This window comes from Harpia harpyja, chromosome 5 (assembly GCF_026419915.1).
Source record: "Harpia harpyja isolate bHarHar1 chromosome 5, bHarHar1 primary haplotype, whole genome shotgun sequence".
NCBI classification, from domain to species: Eukaryota; Metazoa; Chordata; class Aves; order Accipitriformes; family Accipitridae; genus Harpia; species Harpia harpyja.
The window spans coordinates 19,105,299-19,131,831 of NC_068944.1; the positions used below are offsets into that span (position 1 = coordinate 19,105,299).

A 26,533-nucleotide genomic window follows, 5' to 3' on the forward strand; every position below is an offset into this window, starting at 1 on the left:
CGCACATGCACACCCTCACGCACACGTATACATACACACATGGCTGGCCACACTGATTGGCACAGGCAGAAAACGGAGCACTCATGCAAATACAAATAGCACTAATGGCCTCATCCTATTCCCCTCTCTGGCTGATCAGGACAGAAGCCCATTAATGGAAAATAAATATGCATTTATATACATCTATACAATATGGATCCCTCCAGTATCTGCTCTTAGACGCTCATCCTATTCAGTAGCCGACCCCTGGATCCCAAGTCTTCCCAGTTGCTGGAAATATTATCCCCAGAGGCCCACAGCTCCACTCCAGTTGCTGGTATTCAGACCTATGGACACAGACACACACACAAAAAATGGCTCCCTTCTCCAGTAGCTGCTCTTAGGACACTCAGCCTATTCAGTAGCTGACCCCTGGATCCCCAGTTGCCTCACACAGAGACACAAACAGGCAAATGAGTTTCTCCGGTAGCTGGTCCAGAGTTGTGACCTTAACAGTAGCTGACCCCTAGACCCCACCATAGTCTCCCCAGCAGCTGGCTTGGACCCCCTGGTCCCTCCAGTAGCCACCTCACAGATCCTCCGGTCTCTTCACTATCTTACCTGGAGTTAGGGCTGCTCCAAAACTTTACCTGGAGTTAGGGCTGCTCCAAAACTTGACTCCCAGTTACTCTCCAGCTAGCCTGGCTTGGTGTTTACTAGTGACCACACACTGACATACAGATGCACATAATGTGCGTGCACTCTGGTGTCTCCAGTTGCTCCATCACGGACACACAAGCCCCTATGACTTGTGGCCCGCACTTCTGCTGGGAGTCAGACCACCATCCACACACATACACATGGAATATAGACCCCCCTCTCACCCAGGAAAATAATTTAAATACAGTTTAATAAGACAAGACAGACTGAGGTGATCAGGTCCAAGGCATAGCCAGACAGGCATACTGACCACCAACCTGTTTACACCCAACCGGGCCATTTTAGCCCCGTATCCTTTTATCCATACCAAACCACCTTTATCCCCCCCTTTTCCTACCTTTGATTCCTCCTCTCAACATCCCATAAGTCCCAAAGATGTTCCCCTTCATCCCCTAAAAAGTCACATACCCCTGCAGACAGTAACCCCTTTCTATACAGTGATCCATGGAGCCTTTCCCGTTGACTGGTGGTGATGGGTGTCACACCCGGCCTACAGGCTGATCCCTCTCTGGGAGAAGCCAGGGCAGGGACTCCTTTTCTCTGGGTATGTTATTGGGGTTCCCCCACCTGCCACTGTTCCTCTGTGCTCCTTTGTGTTTGTGGAGATAAGCCTTGAATCATATAACTCAGCAGTAGATCTAACCCATTTGATCATCTGAATCAAATTGCATTTTGAGAATTAAAGAAGGAAAAAATGGACATAGGTAGGCCAGTGAGGGGGTAAAAGAAGCAATGAGAGTGTATTGTAGTACAGCCTTTAGTCCACATGCCTCCTGAAAAGCTATATAGTTGCACTCCCAGTGTCTGTCATCTCTGAAAGGTTTGTCTACTGTTTGGCTGTGTGGGGGCAGCAGTTGGTCAAACACTGTTTAGAGGCCAAAACTTCAGCCATTTTCCCACATGTACAAAGTAACCCACTGAAGTATGTGTAAGACTGTAGAACCATGTGTGTGATGAAGGTGAGCAACAGTTTACCCAACAAATTTGCATCTTACTTGTACACATTTTATAGCTACGTAAATATGTTCTAATATTCAGCCAGACCTGAATCAACCTGCAGCTTCTCCATGTTTTATTGCTAGTAATCTGAAAAGAAGCAACACCTGTTTGTTGCTCATTGAATGTAAATGCACCTTCAAATCCTTTTCATCCATGCTTGTGTTTACTGAGGAGGTGGAGGTGCCATTATAACCTGTGTCTACAAAAGCCTGCACATTCTCTTTAGGTTTCCACAGGCTTGGTCTGGGATTTTAAAGGCACTTAGGTGTTTCAAAATCCTACTATGTACTTAACTGCTATGGATTACTTCTGGATGTATTTTAACACCCCACTAAACACCTCTTGGAAATTTAAGGCACCTAAATGTCTTTAAAGATTTCTCTCCAGGTGCTTCATCTGACTGAGTCCATGAGATTCATTCTATAAATAGATTAACATAGGAACACACCGTAAATTCTGTACAATGGATTTTCACTTCTTGTATTTGGCTGTGTAGTCTCTTTCTCAGATACCTATAACATATATTGACTTCTAACCTTCATAACTCATAGTCTTTTTTTCTTCCCATTCACTTCATGGTCTAATTTACTATTTAAAGTATGCCTTTTTTCATCATACACAAAATAGGAAGAAAGCTTTCTTAAGATCTCACTTGCAGATTTACTCCTTTCATTGTTTTTCCTTTTTTCCTTCTTTTTGCAATTTTAACTCCTCTTCTGTTGTTAAAAAAAAAATAAATCAATTAATATATTCAACCTAAAAAATTAGTAAGATGTTGCAATAGCTATAAACTATCAGCCCAACTTTGCAAACTCATGCTCCAGACAGCCTCTTGAACAGTCAGTTTACATGACTTACATTTTCAAAGTATCTTTTGCTCCCAGTTGTGGAAGCAAAATATTAAATAGTAAAAGACGTCCATGCTTGCATTTGAGGGAGTGGCATGACCCTTTATGATAGACAGGGCATGAATTAAGGAAGATCTGACTGCTTGGCCAAGTCTGGATTAGTCTGACATTTCTAGCTGGGAAAAGCCTAGAACAGTTTATTTCCACTGGACAACTCTTTGGTGCTCCAATGTGATAGGCAGAGCCCATGTGGTTCTTTATTCCTGTTAGTCAGCACTGACAAGGATTTTGGCTGTCAGTCTTAGCAGTGGTATCAGAGGGTAACAGCAAATGCTCCTGTGCGAGATCTAGCTGCCTTGAAAAAGCTGTATACGTTAATGGCCAAGACAAACTGATGGGGCTATGTGGGATTGCAGCGCCTCCAGTGTTCTCATCTGCAGCCTTTCTCATGTACTCCTTGCTCTTGCAAAGGCTAAAATAGAAATGGATACCTACAAGATGATGAATTGCACAAGGCAGGACAAAATGTGTAAGGTGTCCATGCTACAGAGTAAAAGGATTTTCCAGTAATAGCAGCCCAAGCAACAATCATCTCCCACAAAGTCAGATGGAAATTTGCTTTAATGCCCTGGAAAAACCCCAGCAAAGTTCTTCTGTATTTAGCTAGTCATATGATATGATTGTTAAGCTGCTTCCTGCTTTTCAGGAAACACATTTGTGTTTATATCAGGGTTGTTGCTAGGACTATTTCTATTTACTGGAGTTTTTAAGGACTAGGGAGAAATTCATGTCATAGCAGAACAGTTAACATGATAGCTACTATTGTCTTTTTCAGAATGATAAATATGCTGTATTTTGATACGTAAGAATATCAACAAGGGTCTATTCAGTGTTATAAAGCTCGTTAGCACTTACATTAACCACCAAAGCAGTAAATATAATCCACATGGTGGATTCACTCTGACAGCTTGTAGCAGCCTAGTAAATGCTACTAACCCCATGGTCACCTTTAGGAGGAAGGTCCCAGGGTCAATGTTGTTCCTTTCTCTCCTCTTTAGTCTAAAAGTTTTTCATGCAAGTTAAAAAAAAAAGGAAAAAAAAGAATCTTAAAACACTTTGGTTTGGTTTTTTTTTGCCTGGCTTCCTGAGGAAACAAAGCATGGGAGGCCATGCTCTGTACAAGCATGTGCCCATGTATCTCCACCACCACCTCCTTTTCAATCTGTCAACCTCTTGTGACAAAATCTGCAAGAGGCACGTGAGTTCCAGAGATATTGTAGCTGCAGAAGACTCTAGAAACAGGTCAAAAGTCCGAGAGCATGGTCAAACATTTTAAAGGGGGAAGGGAGACAGCAAGATACACACACAGAAGTGTACAGTCTAATAAGGCCAATGCCAGCATACACATTTTTCACAGGTGTTTAGCAGCTTATGTTTTGCCTAGAAAAGCCGCTATATTTCATATGGTCCTCAAACAGTTTCTTGCTTTGTTCCGCCCCATTTAAACTTGTTGCTGTGGAAGCTGTGGTGTCACTAATTGCCACCTGTGCTCAAACATAGTACTCGGGCGTTTGTTTTAATGCTGCTCACCTGTCAGCTTTATAACTGTAGCTGTCAGTGGAGATAATACTGGTGTTTGTGTTTTAGCCCACAAGATGTGGTCTGAACTTTGTAATGTTAAAGCTGAGGTCACTACATCAGGTCAGGGGTAAATATGTTTGTAGATGAAATGTCTGAGAGACTTTGAAGCAACACTGGAGGAATTCCACCATCTCGTTGAAAGGAGTTTCTAGCTGCATTTTCACACGCTTTCTCACTGTTTGACAAGATGAATGGAAAAACACTGTAACTCCAGCCCTGAATATTAATGTGTTTGAGTTCAGTTGCCTTTGCACTTTCCAGCACTTACTGTCTTTTCATTTGTAACACATTTTCTGTTCTTTGGAAATGAGTATTTTCTTTCAGCCCTTTGTTTCTCCCTGTGCTTAGCCTCAATGCTAACAATAACTCATCCAGGACATTTTGCAGAGTTGGGCATAGTGATTTTTATGCAACAGCTGTAGCAGCTGGAGAAGAGGGAGGCATGTACCTGCCTGTTTTGTCAGGCAGAATGTGTTTGGTGTGGCTGTGTTTTTAACTTCCATTCTAAAAGGTCACTTAGCTACATAAACAAATAGAGCCAGAGAATGGGCTGCACTGTGTGTTCAACAGTCAGTGAAGTTATCCAGGTTAGTGTTTTCTTACAGCTACAACCAAGAGTATGGGAATACAAAGTTAAGGCAGGAATTTATCTACATTCAACTCTCCAGCCTCTCTGCACATCAGAGATTTTGGGGAACTGAGCTGTTTGAAGGACAGAGTGAAAACAAATTTTAGCTGGAATGTGTACTCTCCATTATCTGTATCGTGCAGTGAGTGGTACAACTGTAAGAGGACGATGAATCTGAGATATTGCTGACTTGCTTTGGGAGTTTAGTCAGCTCTGAATAGATGCCAATACAATGCAGAGCTTATCAGTAAAGTCCTGGTTTTTTGAGTGTGGGAGACATCAGAATGAGGACAAAATGGTCTATTAACCAGAAGTCATGCTAAAGACTGTCAGGAGAAAATGCGTGTTCTGACCAGATGAGTACACTGACAGCAGCTGGTCTTGATTAGATGGAAAATCCATCTAATCTAGAATTACATCTCTGACAGTAGCCAGTGATGGGTGCCAGGGAAAGAATGTGGTAATCCTTACCCCAAAATGCCCTTCTACATCCTGGCAATCAGTGGTTAAGGCTTTGTTGAACCAAAGAACGGATCTGGACCATCATATCTGATAGTCCTTTTGAAGCATCCATTAAGTTACATAATTGCTTTTTTAACCCAGTTACACTTCCAGCTTCCAAAGTCTCCTATGGCATTGCCTGGCACGCACAACTGAATTCCATTCTCTGAAGAGTACTTTTTTCTGTTGTAAAGCTGATGCCTTAATTTGGTGGCCCATAATTCTTCTTTTTTGAGAAACAGTGACTAACAGTTCCTAATGACCATTGTAGCTGCGTGTAAGGTGAAGGTTTTAGAATTTTTTTGTTCTTTCTTTCCCTATCTGTCCAACATTTTCTGAGCTGAAAGTATTAGCTTAATTAATCTCTCTGTGTTTGAGGGAGACATTGCACTCCTGTGTAGTCCTTGTTTATCACCCTTATCTATGTGTACTAGCTCTGCTGCAGCCTTTGTGAAATGGGAGTGACAGTATTCAAATCATGGCCATTGATTTATGCAGTGGTATACAATGATTCCTGCTCTGGTCTTTATTTTCTGGTAAGTCTTAACATTGTGTTTGCCCTATTGATTGCTGCTGAGCTTTTTTTGCATTGAACTATCCACACTACCTCCAAGATGCCTTTTGAGACTGATGACACCTAAATTAGATCCCCTCACTGCAGACACAGCATTGTTTTTCCCTGTGTTATGCAGTTATGGATATTAAATTTCCTCAGGTATTGTTTTATTCAAATCAGTATCATGAAATACTTCTGAAACTCAGTCCGATAGCAGTTTGACTACCCTGAAGATTTTTATACAATCAAAAAGATTCACCAGTTCATTACTTTTTTCCCCTGATCATTTAGAATTAAGCTGATCGGGTCCAAGCACAACCAAGGATCTGATTGAGACTTGGTTTCTTGTCTTTTGTCACTAAAGCAGAAGAGCACCTGCATCTTATCCCATCCAGCTCCGTCTCCTTAACACTCTTGAGTAAAACACCTTGCAACAGTGATCTGTACTGCAGCATGTGGGAGGGGAAGGGGGAAAAGGATAGGTGTAGGTTGTATTACACAAACTAACTTTTCATGGTTTTATTCTCTGAGAAAAAAGAAAAAGCAATAGACCTCTAAGACAAAGGGTTGGAGTCCTGTCTAGACAAGCATGTGTTTGAGATGAAATGCATAGCTTTCCAAGTGAAAGTGATTCATCTCACTGTGCGGAACACTTATTTTGTAAGAGTAGTTTTGCAGCTAAAATCAATTATAAATTGCTCCGGTCAGGTCTTGGGTTTCACAGGTGAGTCAGTTTTCTTCCTTACCCTTTTCTGGGGTGGTGGGTGGCTCCTGGCTGCCACCCTTCCCTCACCAGCATAGATCCTACTTGTGTCACACAATGTCCAAACTAAATCAGCATACCACTTCCAGCCTGCTTCACAAATTATTCTCTCACATTACATTTGTAAGAAGAAGAGCACCATTCCTCACAAGTCCGTCAGCCCCAGGACAAACAGCACAGTAGAAGATATGACTGGACAAAGCCTGGCTTATTTTTAACAGTGCAGTCTGCAGCACTGTCAAGGGCGGGTGGGTACAGCCGCTGAAGGAATGTGGCCTGGGACTGAATGCACAAAAGCAGCTGAAGCATCCCCCTCTGAGCAGGGTGCTCCGAGAGCTACGGATTGGGGAAGACAACACTTACACACAGACAACTGATCATTTTTCTTTTAGAAAAACCACTCTGCAGCAGTGAGACTGAGGGCGTACGCCTGTTGCCTTGGACTGCAGCCTATTAGCAGCATTACCATATTAATGATTTAAAGGCTTATGAATGCTAAGAATGTAAGAGGTCAGTTTGGCCCATGGCCAGGACTCAACCCACTGCCCGCCCACAGTGAATAATCCGTTTCACAGTCCATTTGTTAAACAGTGTACCAGAATGCAGAAGGATATGGGGTTACAATATACATTGACTGCAAAATTGAATGCCATTGCTTTGCGGGAAGTGTGTGGAGATGCAGTTGTTGCCTGTGCATGGAAGATTTGCGGAGAGATACATCCCTGTTGCGTAAAACGATTTCATTGCAGTGTCCCATCTCTGTACTGAATAGGGACTTTATATTTCATGAGGCCTGTATGATCTGTCAGGAATAGGGTGCAGCTCTAAGTAGTCAAAAGCTTTTTACCTCAGGATAGGAGCTTGGTTAGTATGGAAGACAGTTATGGTAAAAATGCCACATAAACAAGGAGGCTGACTAGTTCTATATAAAATAGAGCAAGGCAGATATAAATATCTTTTTCAAAAATTTACATTCGCTTAAACACCTGTCCCGCCCCTTCCTCTGTCATTAAGTATTTTTAGTTTGAATGTGGCAAAAGGGAATCTGGAAAAGGTGATGGAAGGCCCCAAGAGGAACAGCATAACAGGTCGCGTGTGTCAAGGAGTCACCAGAGCAAGGTATAGAAAAATAGCAGAAGGAACTGAGTGCTTGAAGCTGGTGACTTCTGGGTACTGGCATCAGACATAGAGAAAGGTTTAGATGAAAGAAAACAAGAGCAGTGCAAAAAGTGCTGGGAGCTTCCAAGTGAAAAACTCAATATAGCAGTTGGAATTTTCTGGAAAAAGAAACCCAAAAACCAAACAAATGCCAAAACCAAACCAAAAAAACCAAAACAACCCAACCCTTTGGAGAGGTAGAAGTCATGGAAACAGAAGTGACTTTTACCCATTAGATTGCTACTGCCTTTAGTCATTGCTGAGGCTGCCAGTGACAAAACCTGCTTTGTTTTCACTGATCACAACTCTTGTGAAAACTAAACACAGTACCATGTCAGGGCCAGATAAGACTAGGAGGAATTGAGAGAATTGTTTACTGAATTCAGTGGTCACAGAGGTGAAACTATTAGAGACTGTACTTTTCTTATCTCGATGAAATTATGATCTTAATGTAGTTTGCAGAAAATGCTTATAATGATGAGGAAAACCAGCTTGATTATCCCATCCAAAGCTGAAATGGCTTTTCTGGGAGACTGAAATAGCTAGCTATTTGCAGCAACTGTTTAGTAATTTCTGATTTCAGATAAAATGGTTTTATTGTTGAATAATCAATTGTCTCTGAAAACACATTGGTTATTCTGGAAGATAGTGACTTTTATTTGGAAAGCATGATCACTCAGGGAGTCGAGTGCGGATTAGAACAATGTTCTGCAACTGTTCTAGGCAGCTTTTCTAGGCAACTTCCCAAAGTGGGCAAGAAAGCAGGAAAGCTGCAGCTGGGAGAGCACCTAAACTAAGCACATTTGGTACAGGAATCACTGAAATTATGCCATTTGCACTTTAGCTTTTCAGGAATAAAATAGAGAGTACTGTAAACTTCGGTTTGTCTAGCTCAATAATAAATCAGTAGTCCTTATACTTAAATAAGATTATTTATTGCTTTCTTGCTTATTCTTTCCTGACTTTTGAGATGGGGGAAGAGCATTTGAAAACACTGCTTAATAAAGAGCAGCAGCAAACCAAGTCACATACCTATGCAAGGGAATATGCTTTGTAATTAGAAGTGCTTTTAACATAAAGGATTATGGACTTCACAGTGTAATTACAAAATGTGTCAGAAATAATTATACCTAACTTTAAGACTTTAAAGGACTTCTTAGATGTCTAAGATTTCTCTGGGTCTATAATAGACTGACTACCCACATCATTAAGCTACTGTTTTCTTAAATATAGTTGTCTGAGGATCTAAGCTTCTTTTTTTTAACACACAATAGAATCACAACCAACCTGTGACAACAGTTACATTACTTAAAAAACCCCCACACCTAATCTATACATAATGTATGCTAATCACTAAAGCAGACTTTTTAGAAAACTGATGATCAATCAACTTTTTATGTTGGAACTGCATAGGCTGCATTATCCTGATTCTGGAGTCTATTAAGACATACTGTATTTCTAGTGTTGCATTTCATTAGCTGTTTTATAAAACAACTAACAGTACTATTTCAATGTTCTCTTTCAAGTGGTAATTAATATTTATTAATAAATGTTCCTAACCAAGAATACATTAGGAGTGGAGCCTACTATGAGTGATTCAGTGATGGATGACCTTAGAAAAAACATGCTTGAGATTGAGGTTAGTAACTAGTTTGCATCTTGACAACTGAAAATATTAACCCTGTCCTGTATATGACTGGATTTTGTCTCTGCCAAGCACAGCTGTAAAAAGCCATTCAGAAAACATTCCAAAAGATTTGTTTCCAATTTTACTGGTCACATATAGCACAGACAGCTTGTTTTTTGCTTGTTTTTACTATTAGTGTTTTGTGCTTGTGGTGGGTTAACCTTGGCTGGCTGCCAGGTGCCCACCAAGCCAATCTCTCACTCTGTCTCCTCAACAGGACATGGGGAGAAAATATGATGAAAAAGCTTGTGGGTCAAGATAAAGACAGGGACATCACTCACCAATTACTGACACCAGCAAAACAGGCTTGACTCAGGGAAGATTAATTTAATTTATTGTCAGCTAAAAATAGAGTAGTATGGTGAGAAACAAAGAGAAAACTAAAAACACCTTCCCCCCACTCCCCCTTTCTTCCCAAGCTCAACTTCACTCCTTCATTCCCAACTCTTCTACCTCCTCTCCCTAGCCCCAAGGGGTGCAGGGGAATGGGGGTCATGGTCAGTCCACAACAGTTCCTCTCTGCTGCTCCTTCCTTCTCACACTTTTCCTCTGCTCCAGTGTGGACCCTTCCCACAGGATACAGTCCTTCAGGAACTGCTCCAGTGTGGGTCCTCTCCACAGTGTGCAGTCCTCCAGGCACAGACTGCTCCAGCGTGGGTCGCCCATGGGCCACAGGTCCTGCCAGAAAACCTGCTCCAGCATGGGCTCCTCTCTTGCCAGGAGCTTGCTTATGCATGGGCTCTCCACAGGCTGCAGCTTCCCCTGCTGTGGCATAGGGTCTTCCATGGGCTGCGGGGGAAGCTCTGCTCCATCACCTGTAGTACCTCCTCCCCCTCCTTCTTTTCTGACCTTGGTGTCTGCAGGGCTGTTTCTCTCACATTTTTCTTACTCTTCTCTCACAGCTGCTGCACAGCATTTTTTTACCCTTTCTTGAATATGTTTCCACAGAGGCACCACCAACTTGGCTGAAGGGCTCAGCTTTGGGCAACGGTGGGTTCATTTTGGAGCCAGCTGGAAGCAGCTCTGTACAATGCAGAGGCAGTCCCTGGTGTCTTTTCACAGAGGCCGTCCCCACAGACCCCTCCACCCCGCACTGCCAACACCTTGCCACTAAACCCAATACAGTGCTATTTTGTGCTTTTCCACAGCAAGAAATCAGACCTTGGTTCTCCCACAAGAGGGGAGCTGCTCAATAGTCAAGCTTTGCAAAACTGTCCCTTAAACTGAGTATAGGATGTACTTATTAGATAGAAGTGTGCTACACTGATCACACTTGCATGCCATTCCTCCTGAAGACTAAGTTAATCCTGAACTAGACAAATCTAATATTTCACTGAACTAAATTCATATTTCCCTACAATCAAATGTGTACTACTGTACCTGTAGGTAAATGACTGCAGGGAGTTTTTGTGAGGCATTATAAAAAGAGGTCCTTGATCCTTACAGTATTTAGTGAAAACCAGAGATTGCTGAAGCCTTCTAGCTCCTGTACTCAGTTGTTTGCAGTCTTTTGCAGCTTTGGTAAAAGATGGAGGAAGGCATTCTTTTTGTATGAAAGGAAACACAGTTTGCATGGTTTCTCTGAGGCCAGAAAGTGAGTCAGCAGTAAAGAGTTAATAGTTCAGAGCCACATAATAGTATCCAGTTACTTCACTGCAGCAGTCCAGCATTTGGAAACTGCCTGTGCCAGACCATAGATACATTAATGATTATTTCAGGAATAACTCATTCTGGAAATTAATAGAGACAACATCCAAAGCCACCATTTGATTTTATTTACTCATGGACAGTGTTCCTTAAAATTGGCACCACACGTCAGAAAATATTGCCATTACTGGTACATAATTCTCACCCATCTCAATTTTCATAGCAAGTTCAACTACTGAGCTTAAAAATTGTGAAGTGGTAAAATACTATCTTTTCCCTTAGCAAAATAGCAATCCTCATGTTTATAAATATCTTAGCTACATATATGACGAGGTAAGGTAGAAAAAGCAGTAATAAACTCTAAACCCCACAAGGATACTTATTAATACATAACCGAAGTGGTGTGTTAATCACATTAATACCTCTGGTAAAACTTGAGGCATCAAGTAAAAAAATACACTTTGTACTTTGGTTTTATCCTTTTTTTTGTTTTTAATTAAAGAAGCTTGTGCCTGTAGTTCAAGTGCTATCTCAGGAAGAAGCATGCTGAAATGATTTAGTTATAATTCTAGTCAGTTACAAATGATCATCTGCAGTTATCTTCACAGTTAATATTCAGAATTACCAACATTTCCTAAATTGTGAACACCTACCTCTCTACTCACTGTACTGAAAAAACTTCCAGCTCAAAGTCCTATTTTCCTTTCTTTACCCTTCCCTTCTCTGTAGGGAAGGGATTCAGGATGTTTCCCAGAGCATATTCCAAATGGTCTAAGGAATTTAGACCCTGCCTTTTCCTCTCCCCCTGGACAGAAGAGCTTGTTACCCTTATTTCTCCTGAAAGAATAGGAAGGTGCAAGAAAGCAAAACTTCATGGGTTTATGAAAGGAAGGAAATGAAGTAATGATAAATTACACACAAAAAAGCTACTAGATACTTCATTCTAGTCATGAAGACAGCCACTTTGTTTTGCCTGCAGAACATGAACAGTGCCTGAGTCAACAAGATTGAGTACTTCAGTGAAAATTCCTTTTTTGGTAACTAGAGTATGACTTGGTGCATTGTTAGTAAGTGATGCAAAGCAACAGGCAAAAAGGGCCAGTGCAAGCAAGGAGGCAGTAAACACGTTTCATACCTTCAACGTGTCACTGCTACCAGCCTTGACTGCAACAGTAACATGAGCAGATTAACTGAATTTATGGAAAGAAAAATTAAAGCTAAAAATGTCAAGTAGAAAAGCTAGCTTCTTCTCTACATACCTGCAGTTAAGAGCCTGTGCTTTTAGTTTTTCTGTCTCTTGCTAGATATTGTACACCACTTGTATAACATTTTCTGAAAGGTAGATAATGCTGAAGTTCTTTGCTGTGGACCAGATACAGCTGAAGTAAAAGCTACGCCTCCTAAGCAGTCTGTAAAAAAAAAAACAAAACAAAACCAAAAACCAACAAAAAAACCAACCCCAAACTGGTTCCAACTCAGAGAATGACAAACTCGTCCAGTTTGACCCAAAGCCAAAACTTTATCTCTGGAAAGAAGTTGGTACAGTAGCAAATACCATCCCCCAAATACTGAGCCTGTGGCAAAATCCAGATTCAGAAGCAATGAAACAATTTCAGACACTTACAACTTCCAAGACACTTATCCCATTCTGAGAAAATATCAAAGCTGAGTTACTTTGTTCAGCTGTTTGCATTTTGAATTAGAGGGAGATGCTCTGAGATGGAGACTGCAGCTCACATGACCTTCAGCAGCTCAAGTTTTAAGTGTTAAGCTGTCAAAGAAGCAGCTGCTTAAAAACATTGCAAATTCATACAGAGTTAGCATTTTAGATCACGTTAGATTCTCAGTGCCATTGGGAACTATGGAATGTTAGTTCTGTAACAATTGCCTCTGGCTATAGGTGACTGGAAATTGAGATCTGCACAGTTCAGACTTACAAAAGTTTTTGTATTGCAGATATTGAAGAAGCAATTCACACAAAGCAATATTGAACTATGCAAGTTGTTTTGGTTTTTTTTAATGTTGGTGCTTCCATTGTTAGCAACATAAATATTCTTAGGACCATTACATAGAGTTTGCTTTCAAGAGGTGTACTTGTTTTTATAGAATATATGGTCTTTGAAAGCTGAAAGACTTAATGACAAAGTCCTTGCACTGCACCAGTTAAATGCAATTCCTTGATAGGGGTAGAAAGACTTTGGCCAACAGTTACCATGGCAACAATCATGGGGGGGAAGGTGTCAAGAACAATATAGATGAAGTATAAAGCTTCCCTTTTAATATAACCTCTTTCTCATTACAGACAGAATAGTTTAGTGTTTTCTTCTGAAGGAAACCTGACAGTGCTGCAAGGTACAGGCACTCTTCCCTGTAAGAAATTACGAAAGAACAAGTCCTCCCCTTGTCTGGAGCAGTATGCCCTCTTGCCTCCTCCAGCAAACACTCAGAAGTAGATGGGAAACAACAGAAATCAGCAAAAACCCAAAGTTTTTCTTAGCTGTCTACTTATTTGTAATACCATTACTGAAGAGACAGGCGGAGACCTACCAAGCTTGCATCCATCAGTCCCTTTAACACTTGGATTTAGGCTGCTTTTCATCACAGCAGTGATCTGAAAGATGCAGCTCCAGCTAAGTCACATCCATAAAGGGAAGGCAAAAATAAGCATATGAAGGTGAAATTTGCAGATAAAAAAGAACAATATTCCCATATATTAGCGACATTTGAAGTGAACAGACCCAGCTGACAGGTCAAAATAGATCCCACCGACCGTGATGCTTCGTTTTTCAGTCCACCTGCTCCTCTTTGAGCAGATTAGGTTTTCCTCCAACAGATCAGTGCAATTGAGGCACATAGTTAATGGATTCTTGTCTCAGCAGAGGCATGGCAAGCACTGTGAGGTCCACATGGTCTTTTTCCTTTCGCTGCCACTGCTTTCTTCCCCTGCCCCACTTGTTCACTCTGTCACCAGAGCTTCTTTTCCTAGGTGGCACCTGCCACCAGGTTAGACACCTTTACCTGTATCTGCTGTCTCCTTAATAGCTTTCAGTCATAAGCAAGAATATAACTTACTAAAATTCTTCATGAGCAAGCAAATGAAAACCTCAAAAGCCACACCTATGAAAAGTCAAAGTTGGGCTTTTTCCCTTCAGCAATGGGAGTTTGTATTTTGACACAAGATGCCTAACTGCTCATTTTCCAGTTTTCTACACTGTTGAGGAAAAGCTTGCTGGCAGCTGGTCATACTAGCAGTTCACTGAACTGTAGAAAACTTTATGGACAATTCTACCTAAGGATTAAAAACTTTGCCCTTTAATACAGCTTGTCTTGGGAGACTATAAAACTGCAAACATCCAGTTTAGAGCATATGTATGTTACACAAGACTAGACAGTGTCCTGATGCTCTCCCCTGAACACAGGGGCATCAGAATCCAGTATCTCTTACATGTACCTCAAGTACAGTTTGGGATGTAATGTCATCTTGTAACTGAACAGTAAAAACTACAGAAGTGATGGTTTAACCCTTGAAGGAAGCTTCAGCAGGTTGCTTATAAGCCATATTCAGGAAACTATGGCAAATTATTCAATACTTCAGGCAGAACTGGACATCAGACCCATTAAAGAAATATATTGGGTTCTTCAACTGGTATGAGCTATACTAATCTGAACTTTCCATGGATTTGAAGAAAAATATAGAGTTATAATGAAATGTTTTTACTCGTTTTATGGGGAGTAAGGCTAAATTTTAAGCTTCTGCTTAGTAGTTGCACTTTCTCCAATTAGACTTCATGAGAGTAGTCAGTCACTGAACCCGGATTCAGTTGTATTGTGTAGTTCCATTGTTAGCAGGAGTAAGTACACTTCACCCTTTTGTACCTCAATGCCAGTTGGACACTAATACCAGCACTGTTAAGGATTAAAACCAAAAAACCACAGCCCCCCCTGCTCCCGTCTTACAGTCCAGTCTGTTCAGAAGGCAAGTAGACAGCCATGAAAAAACCCCAACCAAACAATGTTTTGATCAGTGCAAGAAATGTTCCACTGGTTACAAAGCATGCAAGTTTCCAAGTACACTTATTCTCCATTTTGAGTTGCCAGGGCAAAAACCTGCCCTGTCTTCTTTTGCCGAATTCTTAGACATTAGGCACCCATCCTTTTGCTGTGTTAAGAGCCTGTGAACACCAAAGATTTTATGACTAAGGCCTACAAGCATTCCCAAATTGGAAAAATGTTAGTTCACATCAGTGGACATCCCCCTACTATAACATCATTACAATCAACGCTGGGCAAGAGAATGTCTTTAAACAAAAGGATCCGATATCAGAAGTGCAGCTGTGCTCACTACTCCCGCCTTGATCTTGTACACGTGCCATCTTCGTCATACTCACCCATCAACTGCAACATATATGTTCCAGTATAGAGAAGGAACTGTCCAGTTATTTGTGCTGCATGGGACATTAGCTGAAGCACCTTCCTAGAAGAAAAGCCATTTGTTTAAAAAAAAAAAAAAAAAAAAAATCACCAACAGGATGACATTACCCCCTTCTCCCCAACCACAACACTTTTAGGATGAGTTAAGTAGATATATTTAAGAACTCTCTCATTACTTCTGAGAAGCTGGTCATTTTTATACCTTCTTTAGAAAAAATACTTCTGTGGCCATCGATTAACAGAAAACTATTGACGTGTTGGCAGAACCAGAAAACACATTTAACAAAGCAGGCTGTCATTCTGTTAGGCATTTACAGGCCTTCTGCAAAGCCATCACTCAAACTACCAGAGCACCACTGAATACAACTTTGCCTGGGAGCCCAGCAGCATTCCTGCAGTATGAATTCACCTCACGTCCCACCTTTAGGCCATTCACTAATACAACACTGCATGTATCTCCAAGCTACAGATCAAACTTGATTAGATCTGAAGCTGAGCAATCACATTACAGTGGATGCCCAACAGCAAAACAAGTGAAGCCAGGCAAATCAATGTTGTCCAAGCGGCAAGCCTTAAGAATTCTCAGTTCACAACTATTCTATTTTTTAAAGATTTAGTAAGTATCAGCATTCAAATATATAATCCTGTGTGAGAATCAGTACAGATCCATAAACTAAGATCAGGTAAGCATCAGAGGTCTACAATATAAATTGTGGATCACAGGATTGCAGAGGAATAGAGATCATCATATTTGAATGGTCATTTATTCGACTCAGTTATAGCTGTGCCTTCCTTCCATTCTCCACGAAACAACAGAGACATCAGTACTAAGAGCTATATTCAAGCCTCATCCCCCGAAAGTTAACTAGGACCTCACAACTACAAAGCTGAGGCAATGGGGAAGTGGTACGCAAGAACTGGAACCATCCCAATACTGGAAAGGGATCTGTTTCTGAAGATGCAGAAACCAGACCAGCCTTCCTCTTCTGCAAAAAAGAGGGAAGATTTTCTGAATTCCTGTCTGAGCAAACATGCAGCTGTGAACCCTCTGCTGCTACTCACTTCTTTGAGCTCTAGCAGAGAAGGCAAAGTCTTCTTCCTACAAATTCATTTTTTTTCCACTGTGATGAAAGAAGGTTTGCAGTCAAAATCCAATGCTTCAAAAGAGTAGAATACCCTGTACTTAGAGCCTGGGAAGCCTTTAAAAAAACCTCTGTACCCTTATTCATGCTTCCCACACATATGCCATTTCAGTATGTCCTTCCCTCCACCAGATATTACGGTTGTAAAGAAAGCTGCACCTGGTACCAAGGTTTTGAGCAGCTGCAGTGTCACTTGCACACAAGAGCAGTTGTCACTTAAGCCATGGAGCAAGTTATTTGTTGAACTGGACATTTGATCCTTCAGTTGGACACTACAGGGAGAAACCATTAGAGGAAATGCACTAATCAGATCTGGCAGGCTTTGAGCCCCTCCCACTGATGAACAACTGCAGATTTTAAAGTCCTTTCCCTTCACACTCTGCAGGTGGGCTCAGGGAGAGGGCATCAGAATTAGCAATTTGGAAATCATTAGCAGAGGGACTACACCAAGAACCTAACATCATCTGTCTCCAATTTCAACAGCAAGTTGAGACAGGCCATCTCACTGTTGTGTTCAAGAGTACCCAAGGTTATCTCTTCTGTCACCCCTGTTCTTTGCTAGCAGACTATTTTCTCACCCTGACGCTGACACTTCCCTTACAGCTCAACTCTGTAACATAACAGTGCTTCCAGAAGAACTCCACAGCTACTTCAGCTGTTTGCCAGCACCGCTTCTTTCTCACCAGCTGCCCTGTGTTGGCAGGGAGGCAGGACTGTCACTTCAAACTCTCCAGCAGCACAAGATACTCATCTTCATAGCAGATAGCCAGAAATCAGAGTTTGTTCTGGCTCAAGAGACTTGACAAACATAGGAACTGGAGGAGTGCAGCTGTTCAAGGGTAAACCTTTGCTTTGAAGAAATCCTAATTAAGCCAGTGCTACAGGTGGGCACAGCATATAGCTGGATAATCACTGCAGAATCACCAGAGAGATGAGTCTCATCTACAGTCACATCAGCTAGAGCCTGAAAGATTAAGCAAGGGACCACCTAAGTAGAGTGGGACAGGTCAGTCAGACTGAAAGACAGGGAACAAGATTAGCATTACAATGCTTAATACCTGCATCATGAGACAAGGGAGACTTCAAAGGAAAGACTACATGTCCCTCAGGGCAAGCGAAAACCTCTCTTATGGCATATGCATCTGTTTGTTCTGTACAGAACAGATCTGGTCCTCAAGTAAGAACATGCAGCAAGACTACACTGTTGTGTCTCAACCACAATTTGAAAGGTCAGGTAGAGAAATTCAGTGGTGCAGCTTAAATAGCTGTCAAAGTATGGCACCTCTATGAAGGTGTCTGAAATCAGAAGTTTTCTTCAACCAGGGCAGGACACAGCTGGTTTTGACAAGGCACAGACTTTCAACACACCACTGAAAGCAGGGGACAGGACAGGTATTATTTTGTCCCTGCATAAGATAGCATTTCCCAACAGCCAGTTCTGCCAAACTCACAACCCACCACAGATGAGTCCTGCCAGAGACAGCAGTCCTTGTTAGGTTCCATTCGTTTGCTTAGAGACCAGTTGGCTAAAAACCAGTGACATCACAGAGTCTTAGTACAGATGACAAATTCACATTAAGACAGCAGACAGTGTCATATCTCTTCCATTTTCCTTTGCCTCCACGTAGCTCAGGTGGTGAATTTGGCAGCCAGGTATTGCAAAGTCTGAGCAGGCTTTCAGACCTCTGCCATTAGATCTCCGATTCCTCTCATTTCATGCCCTTGAAGTCCCCCCTTCAAAGAGTCCGATGCTTCTTCCTCAGCCTCCTGCATTCTTCAAACAAGTCAAAGAAATCTGGGGAAATTCTCTCAGGAAAACAAAGAGACTGTATCTACACCCTTGCAGTAAATACAAGCTGATAAGATTTTTGCCTTGGGGGAAATTTAAGATTCCAGCATAAAAAGCTATAGTAAGTTTTTACAGGTCAGCTATCTACCTTACAAAGGAAGATTCAGCATATTGGCCAGTACGTAAGTATGAATAAAAATACTAAGTTTATAAACACACCTGCTTCACAGAACCAATAAGCAAACACAGATTTTACGTTAAAGCATACACCTCATCAGTAGTGGAAACACACTTACCGCAATACGCTTTTTGCTCCCATACATTTGATGTCATATGAGACAGAGTAGATCTCATAGAAGGTCGCCTTGATGTTTAAACAGCCAATAAAATCCTTAGGGTTCAGCTTGTACAGATCAAATGTGATGTTGGCTACTCCCATTTTCTTCTTTTGTCTCACAGCAGCAACTCCATTCCTTGTCTAATTTAAAAAGAAACAGTTTGTACCATGAGCTAGGAAGCTACAGCAAGACAATAGTTAACTGCAGCTCTTTAGCAGCAGCTTGCTTATTCCAGTCTTGGGGCTAGTTCTCAATCAATTCTAAACTAGAATTAAAAGCATTAGCACAGAGAAAAACAAGTCTGTATCTTATGTAATTTTGTTTGAGTCCTGACCAGGCTCCTGAAGCTATTCCAAACAGGCACAGAAGTTCTAGAGTGACATAGCACCTCCTGAATATTTCTTTCCTGTAATACAGCTTCTTCTCCAGAGCATACTGAAGCAACTTGTAATGCCACTGGACAGTGTTCCTGCCATTTAATTATCCTGGTATGTTCCAGCTGCTAGCTGAGCCAGCACAGTTAGTCTACACTGAAACAGGCCACCAAATAACCAGGATGACATCAGGTCCTTCCATTTAGGAAGGAACACAATACTGATGAGCACTCTTAGAGATAGCTGCAAAGGTGACATCTGTGAAAAGTCAGGTCCTCCTTTCAAATCTTGGCTCATAACACCTCTCTTTTTCTTCCTACTAAAAAAGTAACATGGGGAGGAAGCCACTACTGATGAGGCCTAGGGTTTAATACTGAGTTTTTAAGAGGAGGCGGCGCATGGAAAGTCATCTTCCACCTCAAATACAGCCTCCTTTATTGAAAGCAGCCCTTGTCTGCTTCAGGGCTGACCATGATGCTTTCAGGATCTCTTGCTTCCCGAAAAAAAAAGGAAATCATGAAGACGACCCGTATTTACAGAGACATCTAGTGGATACATGGGATACTCTGCTCAGCACATTCTGCTGAGTTATTAACAAGGTTAATAACTTAGCAGCTGCCAAGCTGTTTTTTGCATGCTAAATGAAGCACTAAAGTTCTGTAAGGCTGGGCCTTTTTGTACTTTTGTCACCCCAGCGCTCAGACAGTGCCATGATAAGTCAGACCAAGTTAAACACTGTAGTATATCATTAGCCAGCAATTTTCTGCCTGTTTTACTTCGACAGCCTCCAAGCTCCAGCAACAGGGCCCCCTATCAACAACAGTTTTGGACATGTACAAGTAGCTGGCATGCTTGGTAGCGTATTCCCCCCCCATTAGCACCCAGAACATTTGGATAAAGCATGACAGAGCTTGTGCTACACTCCAGATGATTTGCAAAGCTGCGGCAGTCCTCCTGCTGCCATTCAGCACATCCTGAAGAGGGACAGCATTCAAATTTGTTCTGCTGCCATGCCAGTCAGGACACAGGGCAGAAGGGAAAGGAGCAACGTGGAGTCATACCCTGGCTGCAACTTCTTTTCTGCTCTTGGAGCTCATGGCCCAGGTGCAACATGTTGATAAGCCAGTGAGGTATCTTGGGGAAAAATGTTCAAACTGCCCACACTGCAACAGGAGCCTGAGAAAACGGGGCCACATGACTGAGCCATCCGTGTACAAACAGAAAAATGATAGGCCTGGTTACAGCTCCTCAGCTAGCTCTGCACCTGGTAGAAGAAAATTTGATGCGAGCTTTCTAGCAACAACCATTTCATGGAAAGACAATTAGGAGTTTGACTCCATCTTATTAACATACAGATGACTATTCCCCCACAAAACCACAAACTGGACACCGAGTTGATACGATTAGAAGGCTAAAGCTAGCCGATCTTCATAGTTCTTAAAATATCTTGAAGCATGTAGACTAACATTAGGTTTTGATGACAACTTTTAGCTGTTCACAAGACTAAACACAGGCATTTTTCTAACCTTCACTAAACCATTACTGCATTCACAAGGCAAAATTTGTTTTACATTGCTTAATTTTGAAATCCCCCCCCCCAAAAGCTAACCTTTAAAGACATTGTATTTTTAACTTAATGCAATGTCCTCATTTTCTCTATGTTACAAAAAGGCTCAAGAACAAAGCCTGAGGCTCTCCAAAAGCAGGGGATTTCCCCTATGATTCTTTTCAGTTGTAATGTTTCATTTCAATCCCTGGCAGATCTTTGCCAACAGTTCTATGTCCAAGCAAGAGACAAAAAAACCCCCAAAATGAACTTGATTTGTCATCCAGGAAGGCTCAACAAGGAGTTGATACCTTGCTTTCTTTAGGGGAAGTTTTCTTCCTCCTCTCCCCTCTTTCCAACAATTTTAGCAGCCACAGACATTCTTCCATCCACTTCTATTCAAGTGAGAGAGGCAGTCAACACTTACTTGTGTCCATTTCTGTCCTTTTTCTAGAACCATGAAGTGTGTATTATCATCCAGGGACTTGAAGAACTCTTCTGTGTCCACAACCGTGCCATCTTCCTCCAAAACCAGAGTAACTATTCCAGCAGATATAAGGAAGGCATCTAAAGTCTGCAAAAAACCCCAGTAGATTTTAGCGTTCGAAAGAGGGCCTATCATTTCATATTAAGACTTGCTTATCTGACATATTCTCCTGAACTTCCCCAGTAATGATTTTTAGAAGAACAAGAGTCCGTGGGTTGTCTTTCTGGGATATCATACTTCACTATAAGTTTCAGCCAGAGTGGGAAAGTTTTCTATACCTTGCTGATGAGCTCTTGCAGACTGCTTGCCACAATTCCTTTCCGGCTGGTTCGGGAGGCATTTGACACACGGAAAGGTCGCCCTGCAGGCATGAGAGGAGGGAACAGCGTCTGTTTTGTTACTGCTCCCACAGATGCTCCCATGGATACCAAAGATCTAAGACAAATAAAAATTCAGCAGAGTTATAAAAACAGTCATGTCAAGTACTGTGAGAAGGAAGAGGACTGTTGAGTTCAGTGACATAAGTACATTACACGAGTAATTCACAGGTCACGTTAGACTCATGGAGCTTGCTTTCAAAACTAAATACTACATAGCCCTACAGACACGTTGTCTCTGAACTTTCCCTTGCCAGTGACGTTTGAAAACACTTCTAAAATTAAAAACATTTCAAGTATATGTGGGCCACCTCTAGCTCAGCTGATGTCAAGGTCACGATTACAGTGAGGTTGACTGGTTTTAACACTGAATTAGAAAGGCAGCAGCTCTTACTGCATTCAGCCACTTAGACTATTCTCTTTACCTGCAAGATAAACACTCAATGAGATAACACACAAGACTACTTTCAACTAATTATTTAAGATATGAGTGTGCTGTAGGAAGACTGAACATGGTATCCATATTCAAAATACCTAGCATCAGAACGCAAATGGAGCTTTTCGATATAGTTACGCTTGACTTCCAAACAGCCAAGGCATTTATCTTGTAAATAATATCTACAGCCTATAAAACTTCATCTAGTTTTGAAAAATCACAAAATAAGACTTGTTTGTCCCCTAATATATCAAAAGAAGTCAAATGAAATGAAAATTAAGATCAAAGTACATAAATGCATAGTGTCAGAGCAGGCTGCCAGAGAGGCTGGAAGAATTCAAATGCTTTTAGAAAGAGGTTTTATACTTTCCTGGGCAATCGCATGTTTTAACAGTGACTGTTTACGTTCCCTTAGGTAAACCGAGCGCATAACACTGGTAACTGCCTACTCCCATACCAAGGTACAGACCTGCTCCCATCTACAACTAGTGGCAGCTTTTTGCTGCCAAATTACATTGGTTAATTCAATAGCCAGCTTGCCAGAAATCGCCCTCTGCATCATACCTGGAAAGGACTGATCTCTACCAAGTCTTTCGAAGGGAGACAATATTTTGTCTCCTGCATTCCTGGACTTTATCCTCTGTATGCCTTTTGCTCCTTAATACTGAATTGCACCACATAAGTGTAAAAGGTCAGCTTTATGTAGAAAAATCTGTTCTCAAACACTTTTGCAGAGGGACAGGGAGTGAACTGGCAGTCTCTTTCTGCAGCCAGAGAGTGAATACAGGAATTCCTAGAACAAGGATGAAATGATAAAAATTACTCAACTAACAATGTCCCAGTCACACCTTTTGTGCAAGCCCACAGTGACCCAGAAGAATAACTGTCTTTTCCAAATCTCTTATCTGGTCTTTAAGCATATTTTTGGGATGCACAGAAAGCCATTGTTGTGACTGGCCAGACAGAGTTTCAGCAATTAATTTATTTCCTGCTCTCATTCTGAACTGCTCTCCTACAGGGCTTTAGGCTATTGCCTTTCCTCTGTACACCAAAGTTTACCTTCCTCAAAAACACCTCAGCATTATTGGAGCTTTTATTTTTTTTAAAGGAGGGAGATGTTCAACAGTTTTATTCTAGCTCAAGCTAATACCTTCTTGGTAGTGCTGTCTAAACACTAGGTCCCTGGCTTTCAACAGTTTGCATATACACATACAGCTGGTGGAAATCTCTCTGCTTCCTGTAACAAAGCTGGTGAGGATGAGCTGTCAGTATGGTTTTCAGGAGACAGGCACTGTTTCAAACTAAAGAGCTAATAAGCACTTGCTCCTGGAGAAGGGTCAAGACCAGGGAGGAGGACAAGGTGACACAGAGTAGCACGAACAAAGACATTGAAACTCCGCCAAAGGGAAGCGTGCTGGGACAGGGCGTGTTTGTTAATCTCCTGACTAAGTTAATATGCCCGCAATCACCCTGCTGGTCCATGGGCAGCTCTCATTCTGAATCACTGAGTCTTTTCCTCAGATATGAAGCCTGCTTATCTACCTCGGGGCTGGTGACTCCACAGGGCACCCTGATGTCAGAAAGCGCAACACTCAGGATTCAAGAGACAGCCCTTTCAGAGCTAGTTACATCCTGTTCCCTCTCATGCATTTGAAAACTAGCACGTAGAATAGTTACTTGAGTGGTATGTATGACAGTACTGCCAAGATTTTTTTGATTTTTTTTTTTTGCGATGACAGAAAATACCAGTCCTGTTGAACAGTTTTCTTTCCCGTTACTTGAGCCAAGTTGTCATTTACAGAAGGCAAAGCGTAAGGAAAAAAGCCAAAACATAGATCCCGATACAGAAGGAAGAGTGTTAGAGGCACAGCTCGTGGGCAGGACTTGAGCTAACAGGGTTCACCTCAGGCATTAGCACAGCCAACTACACAAGCCATATTTTGCAGCTCTGACCAGAAGTTTCTTCAGGATTCAAGATCAATCACTTCACACTGCTGCCTAGTTCTATCAGATGTAAAAAGTTAGAGGAAAAAAACCCAGATTAATAAACCAGGACTTTCATTAGCTCCACCAGCCAGTCACTTAAAAGAAGTCCAAGTCTTAGGGAGTTATTTAACATTGATGCTATTTCTTCCACCTACATTTCAATAAAACTAGTCAATATAATCTTTAAACTAAGTCTGCTTATGAAGCACAGTGAGTCTGGGCTCCAGTGCAGGCTGAGGTTTCAGTTAACAAAAAGTACTAGGAAACAAAAGCCAGCGTGATTAAAAAAAGCCAGATAGAGCGTGAACCCTTCCATTTCTGGGTCTGTTGCTGAAAGCTTGGCTTTTCTTTGTTTTGCCCGACACACAAAGGCCACAGACTCAAACAGGCCAGCCGCTAAACAGGGCTCCTAGAAAAGATCTGGTTTTGCTGCAGCTGTCCTCGGAAACCAGATAAACTGATGCCTGATACAGGGAATTCCTCTACTAGATTGGAGTTACCAAAAATAATTTCCTATTAAAAGCTGATCAAGCTAAGTCAGGAAACAAGCAGTGGAGAGGAAAGGAACATACTAGTCAGCTTTATTAGAAAGTTGAGTGACATGTTAGATGCAGACAACTCCACTATTGTTTTATTATTTTTTAAAGTTGAAAGGATCGAGTCCTAGCTCTTCTCTAAAGGAGAGAGGGATCCTGTGTCAGTGGAAAACACAAATATAATTGAAAGAGCAAGTATCTTCAAACTCTAGCATCCTGTCCAGTTTTGTATAACTACAACCTGCTAGAGAGGGACTCGCAGATACTGCCCCAAGCATTCAGTGTAGTATCAAGGCTGGTGGGACAGATGAATTAATTTTTTTTGAGGAGAAACTGGGGATTAAAAGCCTGCCTTGAGCCCTCTACACATATTTCACTCTTTATCTTTGTTTGCAATATGCCTCGTATGCTTGTCTAAGAATGTGGTGCAATGGTCCTCAGGCTCACTCAGAAAAATCAATGTTGCACAACACGAGTGGCTTCAGAATATGGCACAGTTTAATTTTTAGGTTAGAGTTCACAGGCAAATGACAACAGCAGTAACAGTGAAGCAAAAAAAAAAAAAAAAAAAAAGTCAGAAATTAGTAAGGAGACTGAGGGTTCAACCAGATTACAGACCTGGTTTCCCCGCTAAAACATGAACTGTAGAGGTATCAGAACCGCAGCTAGAAGTGGATGCATTTGAGTGGTGTGCAGAACTGTACCTTTATGGATGTGGTTAGCACACCTGAAGCGCGAACAGAGGCCAGGAGCCGCCGCCATGCAGTCACCGAGGACAAGTGGCTGCCAACTACAGCGGGGCTCCGCGCGGGACGCACAAGCTCTTCGCGAGCAAGGCGGCAGCTTCACTACTGCCGAGGGGCGAGGGCGTCCCAGCCATTATCCCTCAGAAAGGAGCCAAAACTGCGAAGCTCCTGCTTGCACTCCCCTCAGAAGAGCCTCGTCTGTGGCCTGAAAGGCTGGGGGAGCGTGCCGGCTTGCTTCTCCCCCCTTGCGTCCACCAGATTCCCTCTCGCCTCCCCCCCCCTCCTTGGAAAGAGCCCTTTGCTCCCGAAGACAGAGTCATTCAGACTCGGCTCTTCCCGCGCATCCCTCGGCAGCCCCGACCCGCCGCCGCCGCCGCCTCTCCGAACCGCTGCCGGGATCGGCGGGGAGGGGGTCCCCGCACTCACCGCACCAGCGAGCCCAGACAGTCCCGCGCCGCCTCCATGGCCGGCCCGCCGGCGGGGCCGCGACGGCCGCGACGTTTAAGTGGGGCGGGCGGTGCTGCTCCTCCCCGCGGTGGGCCGGCCCCGCCGCTCCCCCCCGCGGCCGTGCCCGGGTGGGGTCCGGGGAAAGGGGGGGGCCTTTTGCCCTACGATTTGCCCAGGAGAGGAGCGAGAAGGGTTTTGTTCAGCGCGTATCGGAGTGACATACTACCTATTAGCTAGTTACAAGCCAATATAGCAGCAGTGGAAGCCAATCTCATTTGAAGCCTTTCAGCATTAGAGCAAATCAACAGATTAAGTGTCTCAGCTTCTGATTTTAGAGCCTGTGAATAAGCTTACTGCTTGGATTAATGCACACTGTAGCTTCAGTGGAGGTATTTAGTGTTATTCCTACAGGCAGGGGACCAGCAACTTCTGTTTACTGAGCAGGTACAAAGGCAGTTTTTCCTTTATGCACGCCTATGGGCACAAATACAGTATTTTTTGGCTCTGAAACCGGGTTCTGTTTCTCAGAGCTGTCCAACCACTATTGCACAGGGAAAACAGAGCCAGGAGCCCCAGAACCCAGCTCTCGGGCAACAGCCTGACCTGCACCAGGAAACACTGTCACTGCTGAGCAGGGGGAAAAAAACTCCGGAGGCCCTTGCCACCAGCACTCAGGTTTCCCCCAGGGTCAGGAACAAGTAGTTACCTGGTTGCCCGGAGCATTTTTTCCTGCACCAGCCTGTTTAGGGCAGGAAGAGCCACTCACAGTAT

At 42.5% G+C, this 26,533-nt stretch overlaps 1 protein-coding gene across 1 annotated transcript; it reads right to left on the bottom strand.

The window, feature by feature from the left end:
- Window positions 1-11,232: 11,232 nt before the first annotated feature.
- CIDEA (cell death inducing DFFA like effector a) lies at window positions 11,233-25,979 on the bottom strand. The gene is made up of 5 exons (XM_052788037.1): window positions 25,742-25,979; window positions 21,513-21,669; window positions 21,175-21,321; window positions 18,786-18,967; window positions 11,233-15,601 (listed from the first exon to the last, which is right to left on the bottom strand). Exons 1-5 carry the CDS (start codon window positions 25,777-25,779, stop codon window positions 15,469-15,471), a joined length of 657 nt encoding a protein of 218 aa, XP_052643997.1. The 5' UTR covers window positions 25,780-25,979; the 3' UTR covers window positions 11,233-15,468.
- Window positions 25,980-26,533: the final 554 nt, after the last annotated feature.

What these genes read in the sequence shown, in the direction of transcription:
- CIDEA (XM_052788037.1), bottom strand. Translation starts at nt 25,779, where the DNA reads ATGGAGGCGGCGCGGGACTGTCTGGGCTCGCTGGTGCG. An exon ending in TGCAAGAGCTCATCAGCAAG is followed by an intron (nt 21,322 to 21,512) that starts GTATAGAAAACT and finishes GGTTTTTTGCAG; the next exon opens with ACTTTAGATGCCTTCCTTAT. An exon ending in AAGGACAGAAATGGACACAA is followed by an intron (nt 18,968 to 21,174) that starts GTAAGTGTTGAC and finishes TTTTTAAATTAG; the next exon opens with ACAAGGAATGGAGTTGCTGC.